At 36.9% G+C, this 27,965-nt stretch overlaps 1 protein-coding gene across 35 annotated transcripts in view; it reads left to right on the forward strand.

Annotated features, from left to right (window-relative positions):
* The window catches only part of RIMS2 (regulating synaptic membrane exocytosis 2), a 644,704-nt gene that overhangs the window by 114,241 nt on the left and 502,498 nt on the right, over positions 1-27,965 (forward strand). For all 35 annotated transcript variants that reach the window (XM_066379295.1, XM_066379287.1, XM_066379300.1 and 32 more), the window contains one exon: positions 4,635-4,845. In XM_066379295.1, the coding sequence (XP_066235392.1) occupies positions 4,635-4,845 (211 nt within the window). The remainder of the gene's footprint in view (positions 1-4,634; positions 4,846-27,965) is intronic.

A 27,965-nucleotide genomic window follows, 5' to 3' on the forward strand; every position in this document is an offset into this window, starting at 1 on the left:
CTCTCTTTTCTCTCTATTTCTTTCTTCCCCTTCTGCAGCCAAGGCTCCATTGTATCAAAGTTGGCCTGGGTGCTGAGAATGGCTCCATGGCCTCTGCCTCAGGTGCTAGAATGGCTCCGGTTACAACAGAACAATGCCCCAGAGGGGCAGAGCATCACCCCCTGGTGGGCATGCCAGGTGGATCCCGGTTGCATGAGGGAGTCTATCTGCCTCCTCTGCTTCTCACTTTGGAAAAATACAAAAAAAATGGTTTTTATGTTTTAAAATGAAAAAATTTTAAATGATAATGTTCTATGGCTATATGATGACATGAAATGCAAATTTGTGTTCATGAATAATGTTTTATTGGAACATGGCCATGTTTATTCATTTCTATGTTACCAATGGCTGCTTTCTGGTTCAAACGTTTTATGTCCCACTGATTCCTCTTTTACCCTAGAATACAGTTTTCTTCAATGTTGTCTTCTAGAAGTTTTAAAGTTCCAGTTATTATATTTATTTCTGTAGTCCATTGATTGTGGTTCTGTAATATGTTCAGTTAATTTTAATGTAAACTGTGAGATAGGATTGAGGCTATTTTTTTTTTACACATGGATTTCCAATTATTTCTTTACACATTAATTTCCCATTGCTTAAAAGACTATTTTTTTTTTCACCAATGAATTATTTTGGAACCTTTTAAGAAGAATAAATGGCCATTTAAGTATTGTACTATTTCTGGATTCTGTTTTGTTCCTTTGCCAATACCATATTGACTTGATAACTTGTGTAGCTTTTATAGTAAGTCTTGAAATCAGGTGTTGTGATTCCTTCAGTCTTCTTATTCAAAATATTTTACCTATCTAGGAATTTTGCTTTTCCATATACATTTTAGAATTTGCTTGTCATTTTTTAAAAACAATTATGCAGAGATTTTTCTTGGTATGACATTGAATCAATAGGCTGATTTGGAGAGAGTTGATATCTTTTTCTTTTTCTTTCTTTTTTTTTTTTGTGAGAGGGACAGATAGGTATAGACAGTCTGGAAGGGAAAGAGATGAGAAGCATCAATTCTTCGTTGTTGCACCTTAGTTGTTCATTGAATGCTTTCTGATATGTGCCTTGACTTGTGGGCCACAGAAGAGTGAGTGACCCTTTACTTAAGCCAGTGACCTTGGGCTCAAGCCATCGATCTTGGGCTTCAAGCCAGCGAGCGACCTTTGGGCTCAAGCCAGTGACCATGGGGTCATGCCTATGATCCTATGCTCAAGCCAATGACCCTGCGCTCAAGCTGGTGAGCCCGTGCTCAAGCTGGTGACCTTGGGGTTTCATACCTGGGTTCTCTGCATCCCAGGCTGATGCTCTATCCACTGTGCCACTGCCTGGTCAGACAAGTTTATTGTATTCTTTCAAGCCTACTCATGAGCCCATCAAAGAAATTCTTTATCTGTGATGGCATGTTTTATAATTTTAGCATTTTCATTTGACTTTTATAGTTTCATCTGTTTGCTTTAATATCCTATCTGTTTATGTATGTTGTTTATCTTTTCCTTTTTTAATGTTTTTATTTATATTTCATTTTTTTTTATATTCAGAGAGGAGAGGAGGCAGAGAGACAGATTCCCACATGCACACTGACTGGGATCTACCTGAAAGCCCCCTATGGGGCTATGCACTGCCCATTTCGAGTCATGCTCACTACTGAGCCATTTTTAGTGCCTGAGGCGGAGACTGCAGGGAGCCATCCTTAGTGCCCAGGGCTGATGTGCTTGAACCAATCAAGCCATGGCTGCAGGAGAAGAGCACAGAGGAGAGAGAGAGAGAGAGAGAGAGAGAAAGAGAGAGAGAGAGAGAGAGAGAGAGAGAAAGAGAAGAGGGAAGGGGTGGGGGTAGAGAAGCAGATGGTTTCTTCTTCTGTGTGCCCTAAGAATAGAATCTGGGAATTTCACGGGCCAGGCGGATGCTCTACAACTGAGCCAACAGGCCAGGACCATCTTTTTCTATATATATTTTACCATAACAATTTTAATTATTTAAAATCTGTGTCTGATAGCCTGACCTGTAGTGGCACAGTGGGTAAAGCATCGACCTGGAATGCTGAGCTCTCTGGTTCAAAACCCTGGCTTGCCTGGTCAAGGCACATATGGGAGTTGATGCTTCCTGCTCCTCCCTTCCCCTTTCTCTCTCTCTCTTTTCTAAAATGAACAACAAAAAAAAAGTTTAAAAAATATTAAAAGTCTGTGTCTGATAATCTTATCATCCTTGTTATCTCTGAATCTAATTATATTGGTTATTTTATTTCTTGACAATGGGTTGTTTAATCCTTATTATTTCCTCTAAGTCGCATGGTTTTGAATTGTATTTATGCTTTAGAGTGGGCATGCCTTTTCTGTCAGACCATTAGGGTTGTGAATTAAATCACTAATCAAGTTAGGAGTTCAGATATCAGATAGGTTTGGATGTTGTTGTCATGATTATCTTTAGTGCACCACAGCCTTCAAATTCCATTATCAGTGAGTTACTGTTGCCTTGTACTTAGGATGGATGCAGGAGTACCAGAAATGTTTTTTTCTTTAGAGTTTTGCTACTCTCTCAGCCATTCCCATCTAGTCTCTCCCCATGCTCTTGCCTCTTCCCCAGCAGTAAACTCTTGGTGCTTATTTTTTGATATGAGGCTAGGGGAAAGTGTATTCTGTTATATTTTTCCTCTTTCCATCTTTGACAGGCCCAGCCCATCTGGGCCTTAGGCTTGCTCAGAATTGTTTAGCTCTTTCTTCTCATGGAAGCAAATCTGATTGATTTGGAGCAGGAGTTTCTACCTCTCCCTGTGTGATGAAAGACTTTTGACTTGTGGGTATTATTTTGGTCGAAGATGGTTTCCTGTCCCTCTTTCATGGGTAAAGGGCATTTTTTTTAACCTTTTCCATAGCTGCAGTGGATCTGTGCCTTTGCCATGGGGATGACAGAGGGTATTTCCCCCTCTGTGCTTTATAGCTTTGGATTTTTATAAAGGAGAGATAGTCTGAGGAATTATACCTATGACCAAGAAGCCAATAGTCATCTCTTTTACACTCACATATGTGTACTCCCTAAAGGATTCTTTGTTTTTATGCTCTGCTCCTAGTCTTCTAAAGGACTCTTTGTTTTTATGCTCTGCTCCTAGTCTTACTCATGAGTAACCAGTGGAAGAAAGACTGTGGAAAAGTGCTTGTGAGTGTAAACTTTCTTTGAGTCTGAGCCCCTAACTATTCTAAATTGTCATGTTAGCCCACACTTGGCCTTTACCAGTGCGTTAAAGTTTTAACTGATTTCCTCTTGCCTGCCTGGATGGTGGCTACCTCTTTCTCCTGTGCTCTGCCAAAGGTGAAACAGTGTGTCCTTGTTACTCTGTGGAGGGGCATGTCACTCTTTGTAATTCAGATTATACGTTTGCCTTATAACCTTGACTGTCTGATAGGCTCAAGAAAAGTTATGCTTTTGTGGATCAATTTAGCCTTTGGTCATTTTTAGGATGGAAGTGACATCATTTAAAGCTTTGTAAATCCTAAGCAGCACTAATTACAGTTTTAAAGCATTTTCAATGTTCCTTATAAAAGCAATGGAAATGAATGTTATATCACTAGTTATTATTATTATTATTTTTAATTGAGAGGAAGGGAGATAGAGACTCAGACTCCCACATGCACCCCGATGAGGGTCCACCTGACTACTACAATCTGGGGCTGCTACTTGAATCAACTGAGCTATCCTCAGCGCCTGGGAATGACACTTGAATCAATCAAGCCACTGGCTGCGAGAGAGGAAGAGAGAGAGAAGGGAGAGAGGGAGGGAAAGAGAAGCAGATGGTCACTTCTCATGTGTGCCCTGACCCTGGATCAAACCCAGGACATCTGCATGCCTGTCTGATGTACTATCCACTGAACCAACTGTCCAGGGCCAACCAGTGGTTATTTTTAACTAGAATAAATAATAACTTTTCAAAGTATCTTTTTTCTTATCTTTTCATTTTATTTGTTAAAAAATTAAAAAGCTCTTAAAGCTACATTACTTTTTATTTTGGCCTTACTTTTATTTGCCCAGCCTTATTTTGTAGGATGTTAATATTTCATAGTGTTTTTATAGCCAGCTAATGTCCATACTGTTGAACAGATTTAAACAATTAGTGAGAGCACTCATCCAGTATATTCCCCTCTGTCTGGATTCTTCTGATCACTGCAATTGAGATTCTGTCTCAGTAACTTGAATTGCATAGGTTTTGGCTTCACTGTGTAAGTCAAATTAGCTGCCTTTATTTTGAAATTAAATTGTTGAAAAATAATATTGTAAATATTTTAGAGTGCATAATGTAAAATATATTGTAAATGTTAGACAGAAATTTTATAATTATATTCAAAGAAATGTCTCCATAAACATATTGCGTTTATGTGTTTATATTTCTTAAATTAATAAGTATATCAGAAGTCAGAATTGGTTGAATTATTTATGATGTGATGTGCTGTATAAATTGTTATTCCATTATCAGAATATTAAATTTTTATACTTTTATTTTCACTTTGTGGATTTTTTGATATGAAATTGTGTCTACAGATTGTAGTGGTAGTTATCTTTTTGAGACCATCAGGAAACCAATTTTTTCTCATTTGTTTTTTTTGCAGAAAACTTCATCAGCAGTTTGAAATGTATAAGGAACAGGTAAAGAAGATGGGAGAAGAATCACAGCAGCAGCAAGAACAGAAGGGCGATGCTCCAACCTGTGGTATTTGCCACAAAACAAAGTTTGCTGATGGGTGTGGCCATAACTGTTCATATTGCCAAACGAAGTTCTGTGCTCGTTGTGGAGGTCGAGTGTCATTACGCTCAAACAAGGTACAGAAATGAAAATCACTCATGATAATTCTCTTATAGTAAAGCTTATTGTGAGTAAAATGTCAAAGGCAACTCAAATTAACATTCAGATGAACCAATAAACAAAGATCTTTCTACTTTTTCTGCTTCCTTTTAGTTAAAAGAAATTTTTGATTTTTTTCTGTTAACATTCATTTGTTTCATTGTTTATGTCCTTTAGGTTATGACTTTGTTTAGAGTCACAGAATCTTGACTCTCAAAGATGATGAATAGAATTTAGAGATCAAATGGTCTAATTCCTTTATTTTGCAGGGGCAAAACTCAAATCCAGGGAGACTAAAGTTCATTTTTAAAATCACAGAACTGATTAACATTAGAGTTATAACACAGCCTTTGCCATTGCCACGCATAATTTTATACACTTTGTAGATATACTCTTCCTTTGGCCCCTGTTTCTTTTCCTTTTGAAAAAGGCTTTTTCTAACATTAAGATTCTATTCTATGTTTCATAATTTTAAAGTTTTAAAAGCTACATTACTTTTTATTTTTTGTTTTAACAGTAATAAAATAAACATTAGAGTATGAATTTCAAGAAGAAATGTTAAGGAGGTGTTTCACACTTATACCAGATTTTTGTAGTTAATCCATCCACTTTAGAAAAATGTTAATGCTCTCTACCCAAAGAATGTTTATTAGAATTAACAAAAGCAGTTTTTTTTTAATGTTTGTCTTAATAAGTTCTTTAGAATTTGCTTTTATCTCCTCACTAGTATCTTTTTTTTTTTGTATTTTTCTGAAGCTGGAAACGGGGAGAGACAGTCAGACAGACTCCCGCATGCGCCCGACCGGGATCCACCCGGCACGCCCACCAGGGGCAACGCTCTGCCCACTAGGGGGCGATGCTCTGCCCCTCCGGGTGTCGCTCTGCCGCAACCAGAGCCACTCTAGCGCCTGGGGCAGAGGCCAAGGAGGCATCCCCAGCGCCCGGGCCATCTTTGCTCCAATGGAGCCTTGGCTGCGGGAGGGGAAGAGAGAGACAGAGAGGAAGGATGGGGGGGGGGTGGAGAAGCAAATGGGCGCTTCTCCTATGTGCCCTGGCCGGGAATTGAACCCGGGTCCCCCGCATGCCAGGCCGACGCTCTACCGCTGAGCCAACCGGCCAGGGACCTCACTAGTATCTTAATCATTTAGTTCTTTACTTGGTTTTTAAATAGGAAGCTGATATCTTTCCATTTGTTACTTAGGCATAATAGTAGTAATTTTGTTCCCCTGTGTGATTTTATTTCTCCATTTTCTCATTGCTCCCCTTTGCTCATTGTTTTATTTTGTTTTTGCATTATTTTGCTTATTTCTATTAGTTTTTCATCCTGTTTTACCTGACTAATGTTTCTTTTCCTTGACTAATTGCATTGGCTAGAAACTGCAGTACAATTCTGAGTGAAGTGGTGAGATAGACATCCTGTCTTTTTCTTTATCTTAGGGAAAAACTTTCAGTATTAAGAATTGTATTAGCTATCAGCTTTCTGTAGATGTGTCTTTCTAATTACTGAGAGGTGGTTTTTAACATCAGAAATAGATGTTGGAGTTTGTCAAGTGTTTTTTCTAATCTATTGAGATTAGACATGTATTTTGTTGTTGTTAATATGGTAAACTACACTGACTGATTTTGATATGTTAAGCTAACTCTATTTTTGGAATAAACCCCAACTGGTTATGATGGATGATCTTTTTTATATATTAATGATTTGATTTGATCTTATTTTGTTTACAGTATTCGCTTCTGTGTTCATGAGAGTTAGTATCTGTAGTTTTCTTTTCTTGTAATGTGTTTCTTTGGTTTTGATATCAGAATAATGCTGGTTCTGGACAGTAAGCTCAGTTGTTTAGAGCATCCTCCTAAATACCAGGTTGTGAATTTGATCTCCCATTAGGCATATATATGAAGCAACCAAGGAATGCACAACTAAGTGGAACAACAAATGAATGCTCCTCTCTCTGGCTCTCTCTCTCTCCCTCTCTTTGTCTCTCTCTAAAATCAATCAATTAAAATAAAAACAAAACAAAGTAATGCTGGCCTGATAGAATGATTTGGGAAGTATTTCTTCCTCTTAATGTTTAGAAGAGTTTATGTAGTATTTGGTAAACTTTACCAGTGAAACCATGTAAGCATGCCGTTTTGTTTCTTGGGAAAGTTTTAGAGTACATTTTCAATTTTTTTAATATATACAGGATTATTCAGGTTGTTACTTTTCTTGAATGAGTTTTAGTAGTTTGTATCTTTCAAGGTATTTGTCCAGTTCTTCATAAGTTGTTGAATTTATTGGCATAAACTTGTTCATAGTATCCCATTATTACTCTTTTTATATCTTCAGACTCTGTCATGAAGCCACCTCTTTCATTCCTGATACTGGTAATTTATGTGTCCTTTACTAGTCTGGTTAGATATTAATTAATTTTATTTATTTATCAAAGAGCTAGCTTTTGCTTTTATTGATTTTTCTCTATTGTCGATTTTGTGTTTGGTCTTTATTATTTCTTTTTTTGTTTGTTTGTTTTTACTTTGGAGTTAATTTTCTACTTTTTTTTTTTTAACCTGGAATCTGAGGTCATTGCTTTGAGACTTCTTTTCTAACATAGGCATCATAGGCTGTCACTTTCCTTTAGGTACTGTTTCAGTGGCATCCCCCAAATTTATGTTGTCTCTTAATTTTCACCCACTTAAAAATACTTTTTAATTTTTTTGTGTGGTATTATCTATGGATAATTTATGTTATTTATTTTCCAAATATTTGGGTTTCCAGAGATCTTTCTGATAATGATTTTTAATTTAATTCTATTGTACTCCCAGAATAAACTTCATATGCTTTGAATCCTTTGAAATGTATTGATACTTATTTTATGGCCCAGAATGTGACTTATTTTGGTAAATGTCCTGTGTATGCACAGAACGAAGATATGTTCAGCTATTTTTGGACAGAGTGATTAATTTAGTCAGGTTAATTAATAGAATTAGTAAAATCTACAATATCTGTTGGTTTTATTCCCATTTATTTTATCAATTATCACAAGAGGTATATCAAAATATATAGCTATACTTGGATTTATCTATTTCTTCTTACATTTCTGTTAGTTTTTGTTTATACAATCTTAAGATCTGTTTTTAGGTGCATGAACACTTGAGATTATTATATCTTAATTAATTGAGCTCTTTATTAAGCAACTTTTTATATTCCTGGTAATATTTTTTGCTTTAAAATTTACTTGGAATTAATGTAGCCTTTCCAATTTTTATTGGGTAGTATAATAGGTTTTATGTTTTTCTATTCTTTTACTTAAACTTATTAGTATCTTCATATTTAAATTACTTTTCTTATCAGCAGTATACATTTGAGACTTTTTTTTTTTTTTCTGAAGCTGGAAACAGGGAGAGACAGTCAGACAGACTCCCGCATGCGCCCGACCGGGATCCATCCGGCACGCCCACCATGGGGCGTCGCTCTGCCCACCAGGGGGCGATGCTCTGCCCATCCTGGGCGTCGCCATGTTGCTACCAGAGCCACTCCAGCGCCTGAGGCAGAGGCCACAGAGCCATCCCCAGCGCCTGGGCCATCTTTGCTCCAATGGAACCCCGGCTGCGGGAGGGGAAGAGAGAGACAGAGAGGAAAGTGTGATGGAGGGGTGGAGAAGCAAATGGGCGCTTCTCCTGTGTGCCCTGGCCGGGAATTGAACCCGGGTCCTCTGCACGCTAGGCCGATGCTCTACCGCTGAGCCAACCGGCCAGGGCTACATTTGAGTCTTTTATATTATTCAATTTGACATTTTAATTGGTGTGTTCAGATAATTTATATTTAATATGATTATTGACATGATTATGTTTATGTTTTTTAAGTGTGCCCTCTGATTTTTCTTTATATTTTTCTTTTTTAGTCTTGTTTTGATTAACCAAGAACTTTTTATTGCATATACTTTTTAAAAAATTATTTTTATTTAGAAAGTTAAATTTAATGGGATGACATTGATTAATAAGAATACATAGGTTTCAGGTAAAGATCTCTATAGCATTTGAACTGTTGATTGTGTTGTGTACCCATTACTCAAAGTCAAGTCACTCTCTGTTGCTGCATACTTGTTCCTCTTTACTCCAATCTCCCACCCCCTATCTAACCCCCTCCCCCAAACCCACTGCCTTGGATAACCACTTCACTTTTATCTATATCCATGAATCTCAGTTTTATATTCCTCTTATGTGTGAAATCATATAGTTCTTAGCTTTTTCTGATTTACTTATTTCACTCAGTATAATGTTCTCAAGGTCCATCCATGTTGTAAATGGTAATATGTCATCATTTCTTTTTACTCGGTAGTATTCTATTGTATATATGTACAACATCTTTGTCCAGTCCTCTGATAAGGGGCACTTGGGTGTTTCCATGTCTTGGCCACTGTGACCATAATGTTGCAATGAACGTAAGGGTGCATGTATCTTTAGGTACCAATGCTTTTGAGTTTTTGGGTAGACAACCAGTAGAGGGATTGCTGGGTCGTGTGGTAGTTCTTTTCTTAATTTTTTGAGGAACCACCATACTTTCTTCTATAATGGCTGTACTGGTTTACATTCCCACCAGCAGTGAATGAGGATCCCTTTCCTCCACAACCTCTCCAACACTTGTTATTTTCTGTCTTGTTGATAACACTGGGAAACAAAATTTTTGTCGCATCCACAAAAACACTTGTTCTTACCTAATTTGAGTGTCCTGATCTCAAATCTGACATTAGTTTTTCTCTGTAAGCTACAGTTTTTTTTGCAATTCAAGATTTTAGGTTTTCATTTTAGTGTAAAAATTTTTAACATTTAGTTTAACATAATGAAGTAGAATGTCTTCTTGGGCATCATCTTTGTGAAAATATAATCACTTATATAATGCAGTAAATACACTAATAAACTAAAAGATATGATTGCATCAGAATTTGTCTATAATTTCAAAATAGAACATATTAAAACACTTACTTTAATCATAAAATTTGTGCAAAACTTATTTAAATTCTATTCAGGCAAAAATTTGCATTTGTAGTTCTTGTGTTTGTGTACTTGTTGAGGACAATCTCGTTTGATGCTCCAGCAGTAGTCTGCTCATCACTAACAGCACCAAGATTTTCGGGAAACTTATCAAGGTGACTGTTCAGGAATTGAATCTTAACGCTCATGTTACATCCAATGTCACAGAAAGCCAACAGCATCCTTTGAACCAGAAGTTCATAGTATTCTGCTTATTTTGTTGCCAAGGAAGTTCTCTGTAATTGACACAAAAGACTGTCATGCTGTTTTCTCCTCCTTATTCATCTTCCTGGCAAATTCTTCATCACGTATGAGGGTTCGAATTTGAGGTCCATCGAATACACCTGCCTTTTTTTTTCTTTTTTCTTTTTTCATTTTTTTTTTTTTCTCATTTTTCTGAAGCTGGAAACGGGGAGAGACAGTCAGACAGACTCCCGCATGCGCCCGACCAGGATCCACCCGGCACGCCCACCAGGGGCGACGCTCTGCCCACCAGGGGGCGATGCTCTGCCCATCCTGGGCGTCGCCATATTGCGACCAGAGCCACTCTAACGCCTGAGGCAGAGGCCACAGAGCCATCCCCAGCGCCCGGGCCATCTTTGCTCCAGTGGAGCCTTGGCTGCGGGAGGGGAAGAGAGAGACAGAGAGGAAAGCGCGGTGGAGGGGTGGAGAAGCAAATGGGCGCTTCTCCTGTGTGCCCTGGCCAGGAATCGAACCCGGGTCCTCCGCACGCTAGGCCGACGCTCTACCGCTGAGCCAACTGGCCAGGGCCGAATACACCTGCTTTTATCTTCTCGAAAGACAAGGCAGGAAAAGCAGAAATAATATGTTGAAAGCATTCACTTTCTCTATCCAAAGCCTGAATAAACTGCTTAATTAAGCTAAGTTTGATGTGAAATGGGGGAAAAATGATCCTGTTTCGATTAACTACAGGTTCATTCACAATATTTTGCATCCCTACTTCCAGAGCTTCATGTTTCCACCACTCCTTCTGTGTCCAGTGTTTCTCCCAAGCTCGACTCTCCCACAAACACAGAAAACAAGGATACTTTGTGAAACCTGTCTGTTGTCCTAGCTGGAAATTTACCATTTTAAGATTTACACAAATGATTCAGTTATGCTCCTCATACTTTAGAAAGTTGAGGACAATTTTTATGTCATTATAATCTTGCAGATGAGTTGAATAACCAATTGAAATCGCTGCATAAACATTACTGTTGTGTAGAAGAACACATTTCAGACTCCATTTAGAGCTGTCAAGAAATAGCTGCCATTTTGTTGGACTGTAAGTGCTAACACCTAGCTGGCTGAGAAGACTACTGATATCATGACAGTAAACAAAGTGTTTGTCTTTGGAAAAAAAGTCCACAAAAATTTGTTTACACATCCTCAAATGGGATACTTTAGCTGACCAGTGAAGTACATTCTTTTCTTGAAGCCTGGAGGCTAATAACTCAGCTGCTTTCTTTGATAGGCCCAAATCTCTTACTAAAAGTCATTCAATTTAGGTTGGCTAAACTGCTGAGGGGTTAATGACTGCTTGTCATCATTAGAAGACCTTTCAGATTCTACAACCATTTCCTCATGCATTTTATCAAAATACACTTGATCACCATGTTCACTTTCTTTGTCCTTAGAAGAAATAAAACCATTCATAACTGGAACTGGGAGTGTCTCACAGTGTGGGATAGGTCGTATTGCTGAAGGAATATTAGGATGTGCGATCAAATGCTGTTTTTCCTTACCGATGCCCTTTGTATGGATCAGACAGAAATAACAGTCACTGCTGTGGTCTTTAGGTTCACGCCTAACCATGGGAATACCAAAAGGCATTCCTTTGATTTTCCTTTTGTCCAGTCACGAAGCATTTCCTCACAATTATGACACACAATATGAGGAGCCCAATTCTTGTCTTGATCGCCAAGGGGAACTTGAAAATAGGCAATATATGTATGTGTCACAAATGATGAAATATTGCACCTTTGACGCTGAAGTGTGTAACAGCCACATATATAACAGAAGGTGTTAGGACTATTCTTACATTTACACCTACTCAAAGAAGCCATGGCTGTTTAATTGGATTGTTTGCTTGTTTGTTGTTGAGCTTTGTGAGTTCTTTATATATTTTGAATATTAATCCCTTATCAGAGCTGTTGTTTGCAAATATCATCTCCCATTTAGTTGGCTGCCTTTTTGTTTTGTTGTTAGTTTCTTTTGCTGTACAGAAGCTTTTGAGTTTGATACAGTTTCGTTTTTTGGGTTTTTTTTTTTTTTTGCCTTTACTTCCCTTGCATATGGGGTCTAATTTATTAACTGTTTTTTACAGCCAAGGTCCGTAAATTTAGTACCTATGTTTTCTTCTATGTAATTTGTTGTATTAGATCTTATATATAGGTCTTTGACCCATTTTGAATTAATTTTTGTGCAGGGGGACAAACTGTAGTCAAGTATTGTTCTTTTGCATATGACCTTCCAATTTTCCCAGCAACATTTATTGAAGAGGGTTTCTTTTCTTCATTGTGTTTTGAAGATGATTTGTTGAAGATGATTTGTTCATATATTGGTGGTTTTATTTCTGGGCTCTCGATTCTGTTCCATTGGTCTCTATGTCTTTTTCTGACAATACTATTTTGTTTTGATTATCATGGTTCTCTAGTATAATTTGAAGTCAGGTAGTGTAATACCTCCGTCTTCATTCTTTTTTCTCAGGATTGCTTTGGCATTTCGAGTTTTTTTATGGTTCCATACAAACCTGGTGATTTTTTTTGTTCTACTTCTTAGAAAATGACATTGGGTTTTTAATGGGGATTGAATTAAATTTGTAGATTGCTTTGTGTAATATAGCCATTTTAACTTTGTTAATTCTTCTTGTCCATGAACATGGAATATTTTTTCCTTTTATTGTGTCTTTTTCAATTTCTTTCAATAAGCTTTGTAGTTTTCAGTGTATAGGTCCTTCACATCCTTTCTTACGTTTATTTCTAGGTATTTTATTTTTTGTTGCAATTGTTAAAGGATTTTTTTTTTAGTTCATTTTCTGAAGTTCCATTGTTGGCATATAAGAAAGTAATAGATTTTTGTATATTGATTTTGTATCCTGCAAATTTACTGTATTGGTTTATTGTTTCTAATAGTTTTTTGGTGGAGTCTTTGGGGTTTTCTATAAACAGAATCATGTCATCTGCTAAAAGTGATACCTTTACTTCTTATTTCTTGATGTGGATGCCTTTGATTTCTTTCTCTTGCCTGATTGCCTGCTAAGTATTTCAGTATTATGTTGAATAAGAGTGAAGAGAGTGGGCAGCTTTATCTTTATTATTATTTTTTTTTTTTGTATTTTTCTGAAGCTGGAAACGGGGAGAGACAGTCAGACAGACTCCCGCATGCGCCCGACCGGGATCCACCCGGCATGCCCACCAGGGGGCGACACTCTGCCCCTCCGGGGCATTGCTCTGTCGTGACCAGAGCCACTCTAGCGCCTGGGGCAGAGGCCAAGGAGCCATCCCCAGCGCCCGGGTCATCCTTGCTCCAATGGAGCCTTGCTGCGGGAGGGGAAGAGAGAGACAGAGAGGAAGAAGAGGGGGAGGGGTGGAGAGGCAGATGGGCACCCCTCCTATGTGCCCTGGCTGGGAATCATACCCGGGACTTCTGCACGCCAGGCCAACGCTCCACCACTGAGCAAACCGGCCAGGGCCAGCAGCTTTATCTTGTTCCTGATTTTAGAAACAAAGTCTTCATTTTTCTTCACCATTTAGTATATTAGATGATGGTTTGTCATATATGGCCTTAGATTATGTTGAGGTACTTTTTTCCTATACTCATTTTATTGAGTGTTTTAAACATAAATGGATGTTGTATTTTATTGAATGTCCTTTCTGCATCTCTAGATAGGATTATATGATTTTTGTGCTTTGTTTTGTGGAAATGATGTATTAAGTTGATCAATTTATGTATGTTGAATCATTCTTTTTCTTCTGGAACGAATTTCACTTGTTCGTGATGTATTATTTTTTAATGTGTTGTATTTGCTGTATTACTATTTTGTTTAGGATTTTTGCATATGTGTTCCTTAAAGATATTGGTGTGTAGTTTTCTTTTTTTGTGTTGTCCTTGCCAGGTTTTGGTACCAGGGTTATGATGGTCTCATAAATTGTGTTAGGGAGTATTGCTTCTTCTTATTTTTTTTTGTAAGACTTTGAGAAGGATAGGTATGAAATCTTTCTTGAATGTTTTGTAGAATTCACTACTGTAGCCATCTGGTCCTGGATTTTTATTTTTGGGGAGATTTTGGATAGTTGTTTGTGTTTTTCTCCTGCTTATGATTTTCTAGTTATTTTCTATTTAGGTTTTCTAGTTTTTTGTGATGCAGTGTAGGAAAATTGTATAGTTCTAGGAACTTATGCATTTCTTCTAGAATTTGTGGCATATAATCTTTCATAGTATTCTACTATGATCCTTTGTGTATCTATGATGTCTTGTAATTTTTCTCTTTCATTTTGGATTTTGTTTATTTGAGTCTGTTTTATTTTTTCCTTAGTGAGTCTAGCCAGGGGTTTGTCAATTTTATTGATCTTTTTGTCTTTTTTTTTTTTTTTTCATTTTTCTGAAGCTGGAAACAGGGAGAGACAGTCACACAGACTCCCGCATGCGCCCAACCGGGATCCACCCGGCACGCCCACCAGGGGCGACACTCTGCCCACCAGGGGGCGATGCTCTGCCCATCCTGGGCATCGCCATGTTGCGACCAGAGCCACTCTAGAGCCTGGGGCAGAGGCCACAGAGCCATCCCCAGCACCTGGGCCATCTTTGCTCCAATGGAGCCTTGGCTGCGGGAGCGGAAGAGAGAGACAGAGAGGGAAAGCGCGGCGGAGGGGTGGAGAAGCAAATGGGCGCTTCTTCTGTGTGCCCTGGCCAGGAATTGAACCCGAGTCCTCTGCATGCTAGGCCGACGCTCTACCGCTGAGCCAACCGACCAGGGCTTATTGATCTTTTTGAAGAACCAGCTCTTTGTTGTATGAATTTTTTTCTATAAGTTTTTCTATCTATTTCATTTAGTTCTGCTCTAATTTTTACTATTTTCTTTCTTCTGCTGACTTTGGATTGCTTTTGTTCTTTTTTTTTTTTTTTCCTAGTTTTTTAAAAATGGAACATTAGGTTGTTTACTTTGAATCTCTCTTATTTCTTGATATAAGCCTGTAACGACATAAACTTCTCTCTTATTACTGCTTTTGCTGCATCCTAGAAATTTTGATATGTCATGTTTTCATTGACATTAGTCTGTATATAGCTTTTGATCTCTGCTTTTATTTCTTCTTTGACACAACCATTTTTTAGAAGTATGTTGTTTGATTTCCACATTTGTGTGAGTTTCTTTACTTCCAGTTGAATTCTAATTTCAAAGCTTTATGGTCAGATAATATGCTTGGTATAATTTCAATCTTCTTGAATTTGTTGACTTTATTCAATAGTTTTGTGGTCCAACATATGATCTATCTTTGATAATGTTCCATGAACATTGGGAAAGAATATATATATAATCTGATGTTCTGGGATGAAATTTCTATAAATGTCTATTATGTTCATGTGGTGTAGTGTGTCGTTTATGGCATATATTTCTTTATTGATTTTCTGTTTGGATGATCTATCTAAAGCCATCAATGGTGTGTTGAGATCTCCAACTATGATTGTGTTTTTGTCTGTTTCTGTTTTTAGAACAGGTAGTAAATATCTAATACATTTTGGTGCTCTGTGATTTGGTGCATATATATTAATAAGTGTTATGTCTTCTTGATACAGTGTCCCCTTATCATTATAAAATATTCACCTTTGTCTCTGCTTACCTTCGTTGTCTTGAAGTCAGCATTGTCAAATATTAGTATGGCTACATTTTCTTTTCTTTGGGTATTATTTTTTTGGAGAATTGTTTTCCAACCTTTCACTTTGATTCTGTTTTTGTCCTTGTATCTTAAATGTGTTTCTTGAAGGCAGCATATGGTTAGATTTTTTTTTTTTGTCCAATCTGCTACTCTATGCTTCTTTATTGGTTAGTTCAGTCCATTTACATTTAGGGTAATTATTGACACTTGTTATTTCCTATAGCCATTTTATGTTCTATTTTCTGGTAGCTCTGCATCTTGTTTGATTTTTTGCTTCTGTGTTTCTCTCAGTTGTTTTTGTCTGGTGGTATTTCATATTTCTTTCCCCCATTTCTTCTTTTTTTAAGTTATGTTTGTCAGTAGTAGCTTTTTCATGGGTGGTTACCATCAGGTTAAGATAAAAATTTTTATATTTGCAAAAGTCCTTTGTCTTATGTGCTCATGCTCCTTTGCTACTGCAGATCTTATCTTCTCCCTTTTTATGTTATTGTTGTCACAGATTATTTAAAAAAAAATGGAAAAAATGAAAACTATATAATTAATAAGATAATGACCAAGAAGAAAAACCATAAAAAACAAAGCAAAAAACCCCCCAAAAGATTAAACAAAACACCTATACAAAAAATTAGAATAAAAATATAAATATTAAAGAAAATAAAATTAAAATGTGAAAAAAAATTTAAAAATTCAATTTTGAAAGGTTGTTCTGTTTCTTTCCAGTTGGTGGCTCTGTATTACAAATTTAAACTCTGTGAAATCCTGGGCTCACTTTTGCTGAGATGTTGCTTTTGCAATGATGTTGGCAGGGCTGCATTTGTATTGTTGGGCGGGGTGTGTTTTGAGGGCTTTATGGCTTTAGCAATGGTGATCTCAGGCCTCCAGGTGCTCCTCCCCACATCTCAGCAAACCAGGTGACCAGATGCGGAGCACCTCTGTTCTTCGGTGGAGAGTGTGGCTCTGGAGAGTTAACTGTGGGGTCTCTCTAACTGTGGGGTCTCTCTTTGCTCTTCTCCATACCTTGTGAGGTGAAGGAAGTGTGATCTGGTAGGCTGGGGGTCCACACTTTGGTGTTCTCTGTCTTTGCATGAGAGTGGGCTGTGGGCAGACTATGGGAACACTGCTTGTGTGACCCCTTGTTCTGCTGCCACTTCAGTTTAGCATCTCCCTCTCTGCTCCTCAATCACACTGCTCCTTCGGCAGAAGGAGACCTAATCACTTGGACTTACCACCTCTCTGTTGCCCCAGTGGATGAAATCCTGGACAGTCTGGTACTCTCCTCTCTTTGAAGCCAACTGCAAATATGTTTTATCTTTCACTCCCCTTCTAAGCTTTTCTTACTGTTAGTCCACTTGGTGTGCAGATCTTTCAGACATGCCTGTGAGCCCAGCTGGGGTTGTTTTGCTGTGTTATAGCTGTGCAATTTGGTGAAATTTCAAGAGGACAGATTGGGAGTGTCTCTCATGCTACCATTACTCTGACATCATTGTATTTACTTTTTACATTTATTTTGTATTTTATTACTTTGTTGGCTCATTAGGTATAACTTTTTGTTATTTTATTAATTTTCCAAAGTTTATACTGTACATCTTTAAATCATCATAGTCAATCTTAACTGACATTATACCATAATACCAATATACTATATACATAATGTAAGAATATTACAATCATGCACTCTATGTCTCTCCCCTTGTACTTCATGATATTGGTTTCATATATATTACTTTTACATACTTTATAAACCTCTCATTTTTATCTTTTTGTTTAAAAATTTTATCTTTTAAGGAGTACTATAGCATAACAGAAATAGTAGATACTTACTTTTTAAAATTAATTTATTGTGTTTACATAGATTCTAATGTCACATGTGTTCCCCAGTACATCCCTTGTCTCCCTCCCTGTAACACCCTCCCCCCTTCCCTCAGGATTTGCTTTTCTGCTCTCGTCCCATCCTATCACCCTATCATCCCCCTTCCCTCTATCCGTTTTCCTTCTGGATCCTTTGATCTGCCTCTGTCTCTATTTTGCTCCTCAGTTCAAATTGTTTGTCGGATTCCTCATATAAGTTAGGCCATATGATTTTTTTCTCTCTACCTGGCTTATTTCATTTAACATAATAGTTTCCAGTTCCATCTATGTTGTCGCAAAAAATAATATTTTCTTCTTTTTCATGGCCCCATAGTATTCCATTGTGTATATGTACCACAGCTTTCAATCCAACCATCCTCTAATGGGCACTGGGCTGTTTCCAGATCTTGGCTATTGTAAACAATGCTGCCATAAACATGGGGGTTCATTTCTCCTTTTCAAACTGTGCTATGATATTCTTGGAGTATATTCCTAAAAGTGGGATGGCTTGGTCAAAAGGCCAAGTTCGACTTTTAAGTTTTTGAAGAATCTCTATACTGTTTTCCACAGTGGCTGCACCAGTCTGCATTCCTACCAGCAGTGCAGGAGGGTTTCCTTTTCTCCACATACTTGCCAGTACTTACTCTGTTGTTTTATTGATGAGCACCATTCTGACTGGTGTGAGGTGATATCTCATTGTGGTTTTAATTTGCATTTCTCTAATGATTAGTGATGTTGAGCATTTTTTCATATGCCTATTGGCCATCTGTATGTCCTCTTTGGAGATGTGTCTATTCATCTCTTTTGCCCATTTTTTTGATTGGACTGTTTATTTTCCTGGTGTTGAGTTTTACAAGTGCTTTATAAATTTTGGTTATTAACCCCTTATCAGATGTATTGTCTAATACAGGGGTCTCAAACTCAACTCAGCATGTGGGCCGCAGACCAAGATCGCAGCTGTTCGGCGGGCCGCACTAGGTCTACAAAAGGCAACTGTTACGCAACACTTTTCTCACTGCAGTTGAAAACAAAAAAAAATCAGTCCAATAAGCACAATCGTACATGCAGTTTACTCAGTGTCACAAAACGACCAGAAACTGTAGTTCGCATCACAACTGCTGTTAACTAAGCTAATATCTAGCTAGGATGCTAGAGAAATGAAAAATACAAGTAGGCCCCTAGGCTTACTTAATTTTATCCAAAATATTTTGAACTTCGTGGATTAGTCTGCGGGCCGCACAAAATTGTTCGGCGGGCCGCATGCGGCCCGCGGGCCACGAGTTTGAGACCCCTGGTCTAATACGTTCTTCCATTGTGTGGTTTGCCTTTTTATTTTGTTCATATTGTCTTTAACTGTGCAAAATATTTTTAGTTTGATATAGTCCCATTTGTTTATCCTGTCCTTTATTTCCCTTGAGTGTGGAGATAAATCAGCAAATATATTGCTGCACGTGATGTTGGGGAGTCTATGTTTTCCTCTAGGATGCTTATGGTTTTATGGCTTACATTTAAGTCTTTTATTCATGTTAGTTATTTTTGTGAATGATGTGAGTTGGTGGTCTAGTTTCATTTTTTTGCAGGTAACTGACCAATTTTCCCAACACCATTTGTTAAATAGACTGTCTTTACTCCACTGTATGCTATCACCACCCTTGTCAAATATCAATTGTCCATAAAGGTGCGGGTTTATCTCTGGGTTCTCTGTTCTGTTCCATTGATCTATATGTCTGTTCTTATGCCAGTACCAAGCTGTTTTGAGTACAGTGGCCTTGTAGTATAACTTGATGTCCGGAACTGTAATACAACCCACTCTATTCTTCTTTTTGAAGATTTCTGAGGCTATTTGTGTTTTTTGGTTCCATGTGATTTTTTTGAATATGTGTTCTATATCTTTGAAGTATGTCCTTAGTATTTTAATAGCAATTGCATTGAATTTATAAATTGCTTTGGGTAATATGGACATTTTAATGATGTTTATTCTTCCTAGCCATGAACAGGGTATATGCTTCCACTTGTTTGTATCTTCCTTGATTTCTTTTTTTAATGTCTTATAATTTTCCGAGTACAAGTCTTTAACCTCCTTGGTTAAATTTACTCCCAGGTATTTTATTTTTTTGTTGTTGCAATAGTGAAGGGGATTGTTTTCTTAATTTCTCTTTCAGACAGATCATTGTTGGTGTATAGAAATGGCACTGATTTCTGAGTACTAATTTTATATCCTGCCACCTTGCTGAATTTATTTATGAGGTCCAGTAGTTTTTTTACTGCAACTTGAGGTTTTTCTATGTACAATATCATATCATCAGCAAATAATGATAGTTTTCCTTCTTCTTTTCCAATTTGGATGCTTTTTATTTCTTCTTCTTGTCTGATTGCTGTGGCTAGGACTTCCAGAAGTATATTGAATAAGAGTAGTGAAAGAGGGCACCCCTGCCTTATTCCTGATCTTAAGGGGATTACTTTTAACTTTTGCCCAATGAGTGTGATGTTAGATGTGGGCCTGTCATAGATGGCCTTTATCATGTTGAGGTATGTTCTGTGTATTCCTACTTTGCTGAGAGTTTTGATCATAAATGGGTGCTGGATTTTATCAAATGCTTTTTCTGCATCTTTTGATGTTATCATGTGGTTTTTGTCCTTCCTTTTGTTTATGTGATGAATCATATTGATTGATTTGAAAATATTGTACCAGCCTTGTCGCCCAAAAATAAATCCCACTTGATCATGGTGTATGATTTTTTTCATGTATTGCCATATCCGGTTTGCTAATATTTTGTTGAGAATTTTAGCATCTAAATTCATCAGGGATATTGGCCTATAGTTTTCTCTCTTTGTGTTGTGTTTGCCTGGTTTTGGAATCAGAATTATGCTCGCCTCAGAAAAGGAGCTTGTAAGTTTTCCCACCTGTTGAATTTTTTGAAATAACTTGAGAATGACAGGTGTTAGTTCTTCTTTGAATATTGGGTAAAATTTGCCTATGAAGCCATCTGGTCCAGTTTTTGGTTTGTTGGGAGTTTATTGATAACCTGTTTCTATCTCATTTGTTGTAATTGGTCTATTTAGGTTTTTTGATTCTTCCAGATTGATTTTTGAAAGATTACATTTTTGAAGGAATTTGTCCATTTCATCTAGGTTGTCTAATTTTTTTGGCAAACAGTTTTTCATAGTACAGTGTGTCCGTAAAGTCATGATGCACTTTTGACCAGTCACAGGAAAGCAACAAAAGATGATAGAAATGTGAAATCTGCACCAAATAAAAGCAATACCCTCCCAGTTTCTGTAGGATGATGTGGCAGCATGTGCACATGAGCAGATGATGACATAACACTGTGTATACAGCGGAGCAGCCCACGGCCATGCCAGTTGAGATGTGGACGGTACAGAGGAAAGTTCAGTGTGTTCTGTGGCTTGCTAAATTCAAATCTGTGACCAAAGTGGAACGTGAATATTAGCGCGTTTATAACAAAGTGCCATCACATAGGAATAACATTACTCAGTGGGATAAGCAGTTGAAGGAAACCGGCAGTTTGGTGGAGAAACCTTGTTCTGGTAGGCCATCAGTCAGTGACGAGTCTGTAGAGGCTATACAGGATAGGTACCTAAGGAGCCCTAAAAAATCTGTGTATGAGCCCACATCAAACTGCACTGAGTAGGTATGAAACTGGGATAGTTTTCCTTTTATTTGGTGCAGATTTCACATTTCTGTCATCTTTTGTTGCTTTCCTGTGACCGGTCAAAAGTGCACCATGATTTTATGGACACACTGTATTTTCTTACAATCCTTTGTATTTCTGCTGTGTTCATTGTTACTTCTCTACCCTCATTTCTAATTTTATTTACTTAAGTTCTTTTTTTTTTTTTATGGTGAGTCTGGCTGAGGGTTCATCAATCTTCTTTACTCTTTCAAAGAACCAGCTCTTGGTTTTATTGATCCTCTGTATTGTTTTTTTAGTCTCTCTGTCATTTTTTTTCTGCTCTGATCTTTATTATTTCCTTCTTTCTACTTCCTCTATGCTTTATTTGCTGTTCTTTTTCTAGTTTTTTTAGTTGCAGGATTAAGTTGGGTTTTTTTGAGCTTTTTCTAGCTTCTTAAGGTATGCCTATAGTGCTATGAACTTCCCTCTTAGGACTGCTTTTGCTGTGTCCCACAGATTTTGAGTTTTTGTATGCTCATTTTCATTTGTTTCAAGGAAATTTTTTATTTCTTCCTTGATCTTATTGTTGACTCAGTTGTTGTTTAATAACATGCTGTTTAGTTTTTAAGTGTTTGAGTGTTTTTCAGTTTTTCTGTTGTAGTTGATTTCTAGTTTCATGCCATTGTTGTCAGAGAAGATGCTTAATATGGTTTTAATCTTATTAAATTTGTTGAGACTGGTTTTATGCCCTAATATGTGTTCTATATCTAGAGAATGTACCATGAGCACTTGAAGATAATGTATATTTTGCTGCTTGAGGGTGAAAGGTTCTGAAGATATCTACTAAATCCAGTTGATCTAGTGTATCCTTAATTCTGTTGTTTCTTTGTTAATTTTCTTTCTTGAGGATCTATCCACTGATGTTCGTGGTGTATTGAAATCCTCTACTATTATAGTATTGCTGTTGATTTCTCTCTTTATGTCCATCAAAATCTGCTTTATATATTATATTTAGGTGCTCCTGTATTAGGTGCATATATATTTATAATGGTTATCTCTTCCTGTTGAATTGCTCCCTTTATCATTATGTTGTGATCTTCTTTATTCCTTATTATAGTCTTTGTTTTAAAGTCTATTTCGTCAGATATAAGTATTGCTACCCCAGCTTTTTTTTCATTTCCATTTGCATGAAATATTTTTTTTCTATACTTTTACTTTCAGTCTATGTTTATCTTTTGTTTTGAGGTGTGTCTCCTGTAGACAGCATATGTACGGGTTCTGTTTTCTTATCCATTAAGATACCCTATGTCTTTTGATTAGAGCATTTAATCCATTTACATTTAAGGTTATTATTAATATGTAGGGTTTTTTTGCCATTTTATTCTTTAAAGTTATATTCTTCTTTTATTTTGTCCTCCTTTGTTTTGTTTACAACAGGCCCCTTAATATTTCTTGCAGCGTTGGTTTGGTTGTAATGAATTCTTTGAGGGTTCTTTTTGTCTGAGAAGCTTTTTATTTCTCCTTCAATTTTAAATGATAGCCTTGCTGGATAAAGAAATCTTGGTTGTAGTCTCTTGATCTGCATTACTTTGAATATGTCTTGCCATTCTATTCTAGCCTCAAGTGTTTCTGTTGATATTCAGATGTCATCCTTATGGGGGCTTTTTTTGTAGGTGATAGGTTTTTTTTTTTCTCCAGAAGCTTTTAATATTTTCTCTTTATCTCCCAGCTTTGGTATTTTAATTATGATGTATCTTGTTATAGATATTTTTGGATTTCTCTTTAATGGAATTCTCTGTGCTTCTTGAACTTGTGTGACTTTTTCCTGCATCAATTTAGGGAAGTTTTCAGCTGTGATTTCATTGAAAAAGGTCTCTATCCCTTGTTCTTTTTCTTCTTCAGGAACCCCTATGATGCAGATGTTGTTTCTCTTTAGGTTGTCACAGATCTCTTTTATAGTTTCCTCAGATTTTTTCATTCTCTTTTCTTTTTGCTGCTCTGCTTCTGTGCTTTCACTTATCTTATCCTCTAAATCGCTGATTTGATCCTCTGCTTCATCCAGCCTGCTTTTAATTCCTTCCAGTGTAGTCTTCATTTCTGATATTGTGTTTGTCATTACTGTCTGGTTCTTCTTTATGATTTTCGTGGGTTTTTTTGATACTTCAATTTTTTTATTGAAGTGTTTATTAAGTTCATCTATTGTAGCTTTGGGATCTGTAAGCATCTTAAAAATCATTATTTTATACTTTGCATCTGGAGATTTGCTTACTTTTGATTTGTCCAAGACGTTTTCAGAGGATTTATCTTGTTGAAGCATATGACTTATGCTTCTCTGCCTACTCATTAGTCTGTATGACTTGTAGGCTTCTTCCAGCTGTCATCTCCTTACCTAGTAGAGCCTCTTTGAAGTCTTGATTTGTTTGTTTTCTTCTCAGTTTTCTTAACTCGGTGGTAATCTTGTTTACTGATCTCAGCAGGGGGTTTATTTGAAGCTGTATCCAGGAATGCAGTGGGTGTAACCTGAGACTCTGAAGGCCTCATTTGCCAGCTTCTCTCTAGGGCAGGGTGCTTTCTCTGTTTCAGTAGGGGGAGGTGTATCTCAGATCTCCATGAAGACCTGAGTTACTGCCCCTCCTCCCCGCTTCTTGTTTTCAGCTGCATCTTGTTGCTCTGATTGGAGCTGGAGAGATTTCTGGATGTGGCTCACCCAGAACCACTTTAGGCTTGTGCTTTGTTGAGGGTTAAACCCCTCCCCCAGCTATGGCCGCCTCTGCCCTGGATGAGTCAGCTTCTCAGGTCATCCCATGCATTCCTTTGCCCACCACCGTCTGTCTCTCTCTCCCCACTTTCCTTTTGGATGACATGCCAACCCTCTCAGCACACCTCATTCCCATATCCCCAGGCAAGTGGTTGTGAGCGATATTTTTTGCTCTTCTCCTTGTAATGAGATAGCCCTTCTGGGCTCTCAGTCTCACCCCATCTTCACTCCTGGAAGCAGGGGAGCCCCCCCACCATAGCTTGGAGCTCTATACCAGGCTCAGTATGGCTTCTTTTTTGCTCCTTAGTTTTTTAGACCTGTTCTTTTTATCCAAAGTTGATTATTCATGCTGATTGCTTCTAATTTAATTCGTCATCCAGTTTGGTGGTGTGAGCTGGGAGTCTGTGCATCTGTCTACTGTGCTGCCATCTTGGTTCAACTCGATACCTGCTTTTTTCTTTTATCATGTCTAGTGCTATTTACTTCTTTTAATAGATCTGTATTTCTATCTGGTTTTATATTTTATCTGCTTAGAGGATTTCTTTCCAAATATTTTTTTTTGTATTGAAATTCTGCTGGTGATGAATGTTTCCAACTTTTTATGCTGAAAATTTTGTCTTTGGCTTTTTAAAAATGATATTTTTGCTGGGTATAGGATTCTAGGTTGACAATATTTTCTTTTTATTATTTTAAAGATGTTTTATGTTTTCTCCCTTTTACCTTTTCTAATGAGAAATATAGTATTATTTTTATCTTTGTTTTCTTGTACTTCATGAGTCCGTTTTTCTCTGGCTGCTTTTAAGATTTTTTAAAAAATTACTAGTTGTATGAAGTTTAATTATGATACTATTTTGTCATGGTGGCAATGAACTATCAATACTTGGAGACCAGATAGCATACTCTGAGGGGCCAAAGGTAGGCAACAGCCCTGGTTATCAGACTGAAGAACTGAAGATCCAATCCCTAGCCTTACTCAGATATTTATTAACCTATACAAATAACTCAAGAAAACAGACAGAGGAATTTTTAAAAGGGGTGAAGTAAAGGACAAAAAACATGCTGACTTTTAATCTCTGTTCTGAGAGTCTAAACATTTCTTTTGCTGAATCTTATCTTGCTGTTTTACTGTTTCTAGCATGGGTCAGAGTGGCCCTGGATTCTTGTCCACTCAAGCATGCCTCTCTGCTGCTGATTATTTACACTAACTCTGCATGTCCATATAGTATATTCCTACACTACTTGATATTTTTTTCTTCATATTTTTTATGTTTGAAGTTTTTAAAGCTTTTTGGATCTGTTAGTTTTAGTTTTTGTAGGATTTTCAAAAATTTTGGCCATAACTTTTCAAATATTTTTCCTAGCCCCTATTCTCTTTCTTCTCTTTCAGGGGCTTTTGTTACTTATAAGTGTTCTTACAGTTTACTTACATTCATTTCATTAAACTAAATTTTTCTCTGGCTGGTTGGCCCAGCAGTGGAAAGTCCCGGGTTCGATTTCTGGTCAGGGCACACAAGAGAAGTGCCCATATGCTTCTCCACTTCCCCCCCTCCTTTCTCTTTGTCTCTTTCTTCCTCTCTTGCAGCCAAGGCTCCATTGGAGCAAAGTTATCTGGGCGCTGAGGACAACTCCATGGCCTTTACCTCAGGCACTAGAATGGCTTTGGCTGCAACGGAGCAACACCCAAGATGGGCAGAGCATCGCTTCCTGGTGGGCTTGCTGGGTGGATCCCAGTCGGGTGCATGCAAGAGTCTGACTGCTTCCCCGCTTCTAACTTTGGAAAAAATAAAATAAATTTTATTTTGTGTTTTATTTTATATATTTTCTACTTCTATACCTTCAAATGTACTAATCTTTTCTTCAGCAATACCAAATCTGATGTTATCATCCAGTATATTTTACATTTTAGACATTGTAGTTTTTATACATAGAATCTCTCAATTAGGCTTTTGTAACTTTCATTATCTGCTTACCCTTTTGACAAAGAGAAGACACTATAATGACTGTTTTGATATTTTCCTTTGCTAAGTCTAGCAATTTTGCAGTTTTGCATTAGTATTGGTTGATTATTTTCATTACCGTATGTTTTGCATGCTTGTTATCTCTTGTTGGATGCCAGGCATTGTACATTTTACTTTGTGTGGTGCTGGATATTTTTCTGTTTCTATAACTTTTCTTTAGCTTTGTCTAGGATATAGTCATGTGGAAACAATTTGACATGTTTGCATCTTTCTTTTGTGATTTGTTTGATCAATATGGAGCAGTGCTTAGTTTAGAACTAATTATTCTCTTCTACTTTAACCAATGCCCCATGACTTATGAGTTGTTGTTGTTTCCAGTGTGGTGGGTAGGAACATCCACTGTTCTCCTCATCCTTTCAAATGATTTTTTCTTTAGTAGGGCATTTTCTCAAATGCATGCTTAATGATAACTATTCAGCTGAATACTGGAAGGGACCCTCTGCAGATCTCTGAGGTTCTCTCTTAGTGTAACTTTCTTTTCTCTGGTTCTATGATATCCAGTCGTATTGCCCTCCTCAAAATCTCAGTTTTAATTCATTCAGCTCAGGAATCTGCCCAGCTGAACTTTAGCTCCTCTGTAGTACTCTGCTGCTTGAAAAGTCTTTCAAAGTAGTAAGGTGGGGTAATTGTAGAGCTCATCTTCTTTGTTTTCTATTTATAACTGTCTTGATGCCTTATAGCCAATGTGTTTGACACCATTCTTTCATGTATTTTGTCTGTTTTTTGTTTTAAGCAGGTAGAGAAATCTAGTCCTTGCTACCCCATTTAAGTCAAAAGTAGAAGTTCCTGATTTCCAACAGAGGTCCTTTATGCTGAGCAAAGTTTTTGTCAATAAATTAAGTACAATAAAAAATTAAATACCCCTTGAAAATCTGTTGCAATTTAATCTATTATAAAATTCTATATGTTGTGATTTAGTCTGATGGAGATGTTTTACTGAAGCAGTGCTCCCTACTTTTCTCATATTTTTCTTTGATCTGAGGAAAATGTCAAGAGAGTAAAATATAAAAAATAGTCTAGAGTTTGCTGAAGAAAGAGCCTGGATTTTTCAATTAGTTCTTCTACAACATAATTAGCAGTTCAAATGCTATAGAAATGTTTACCTGAAATGTATGTACTCTTATGGATCAATGTCACCCTGTTAAATTTAATTTTCTAAATCAAATTTTAAAAAATTGATAAAGAATAAAAGAAACATGTCATAAGAGTGTCATAATTGGGGTAGTGTTCCTCTAATGATGTGTAAAGGTTGTCATTGTAAATGAAAAGAGTATTGAATTCAGTTTCTCTTTTCAAATTGGATCTTCATACAGTTGCTTTATGTAGTAGAAGAAGGGTTCTGCTTTCAATAGAGGCTGAATACATTTCTTTGATTTTTTCATAGCCCCAAAGGATTAAGCCCAGTGCAATTTGGTTGCACTTTTCTAATGTAGTAGAATAACGAGAATACAAATATTTTTAGCTTAAATTTTAAATATAAAGCTATTTAAAAATTAGGTCAGTAACCTTTTAAGAATCAAGATAAAATAATCTTTTATTTTAATTTTGAGGCTCTTAGCTGTGGAGCCATTTAAAAAAATTAATTAATATTTTTGAGTACATTTAGGACACAGAATAAATTAAGTTAAAAGGACATATAGAAGATGAGGATGGGATTTTGTGAAATATTGCTTTCATTCATTTACTTTTAAGATGATTCCCCTTAATATGAGCTATATATTTCATCAAATTTAAAAATGAGTTTATAATGGAGAAATTATTTTGTAATCATAGAATGGTGACTATAGTAGGAAAGACATTATGATACTTTACAGTGAGGCTTATTTTCAGCTTATATGTGCATTAATACTAATTTTTTGTTTCTTTTACTTTTTGGTGCACAGAAAAGATTACCATCTGCTTAACAGTTAATCTAATTTTGAAAACATACATTTTCAGAATTGTATAGTT

The sequence above is a fragment of the Saccopteryx leptura genome, chromosome 3 (genome assembly GCF_036850995.1).
Source record: "Saccopteryx leptura isolate mSacLep1 chromosome 3, mSacLep1_pri_phased_curated, whole genome shotgun sequence".
NCBI classification, from domain to species: domain Eukaryota; kingdom Metazoa; phylum Chordata; class Mammalia; order Chiroptera; family Emballonuridae; genus Saccopteryx; species Saccopteryx leptura.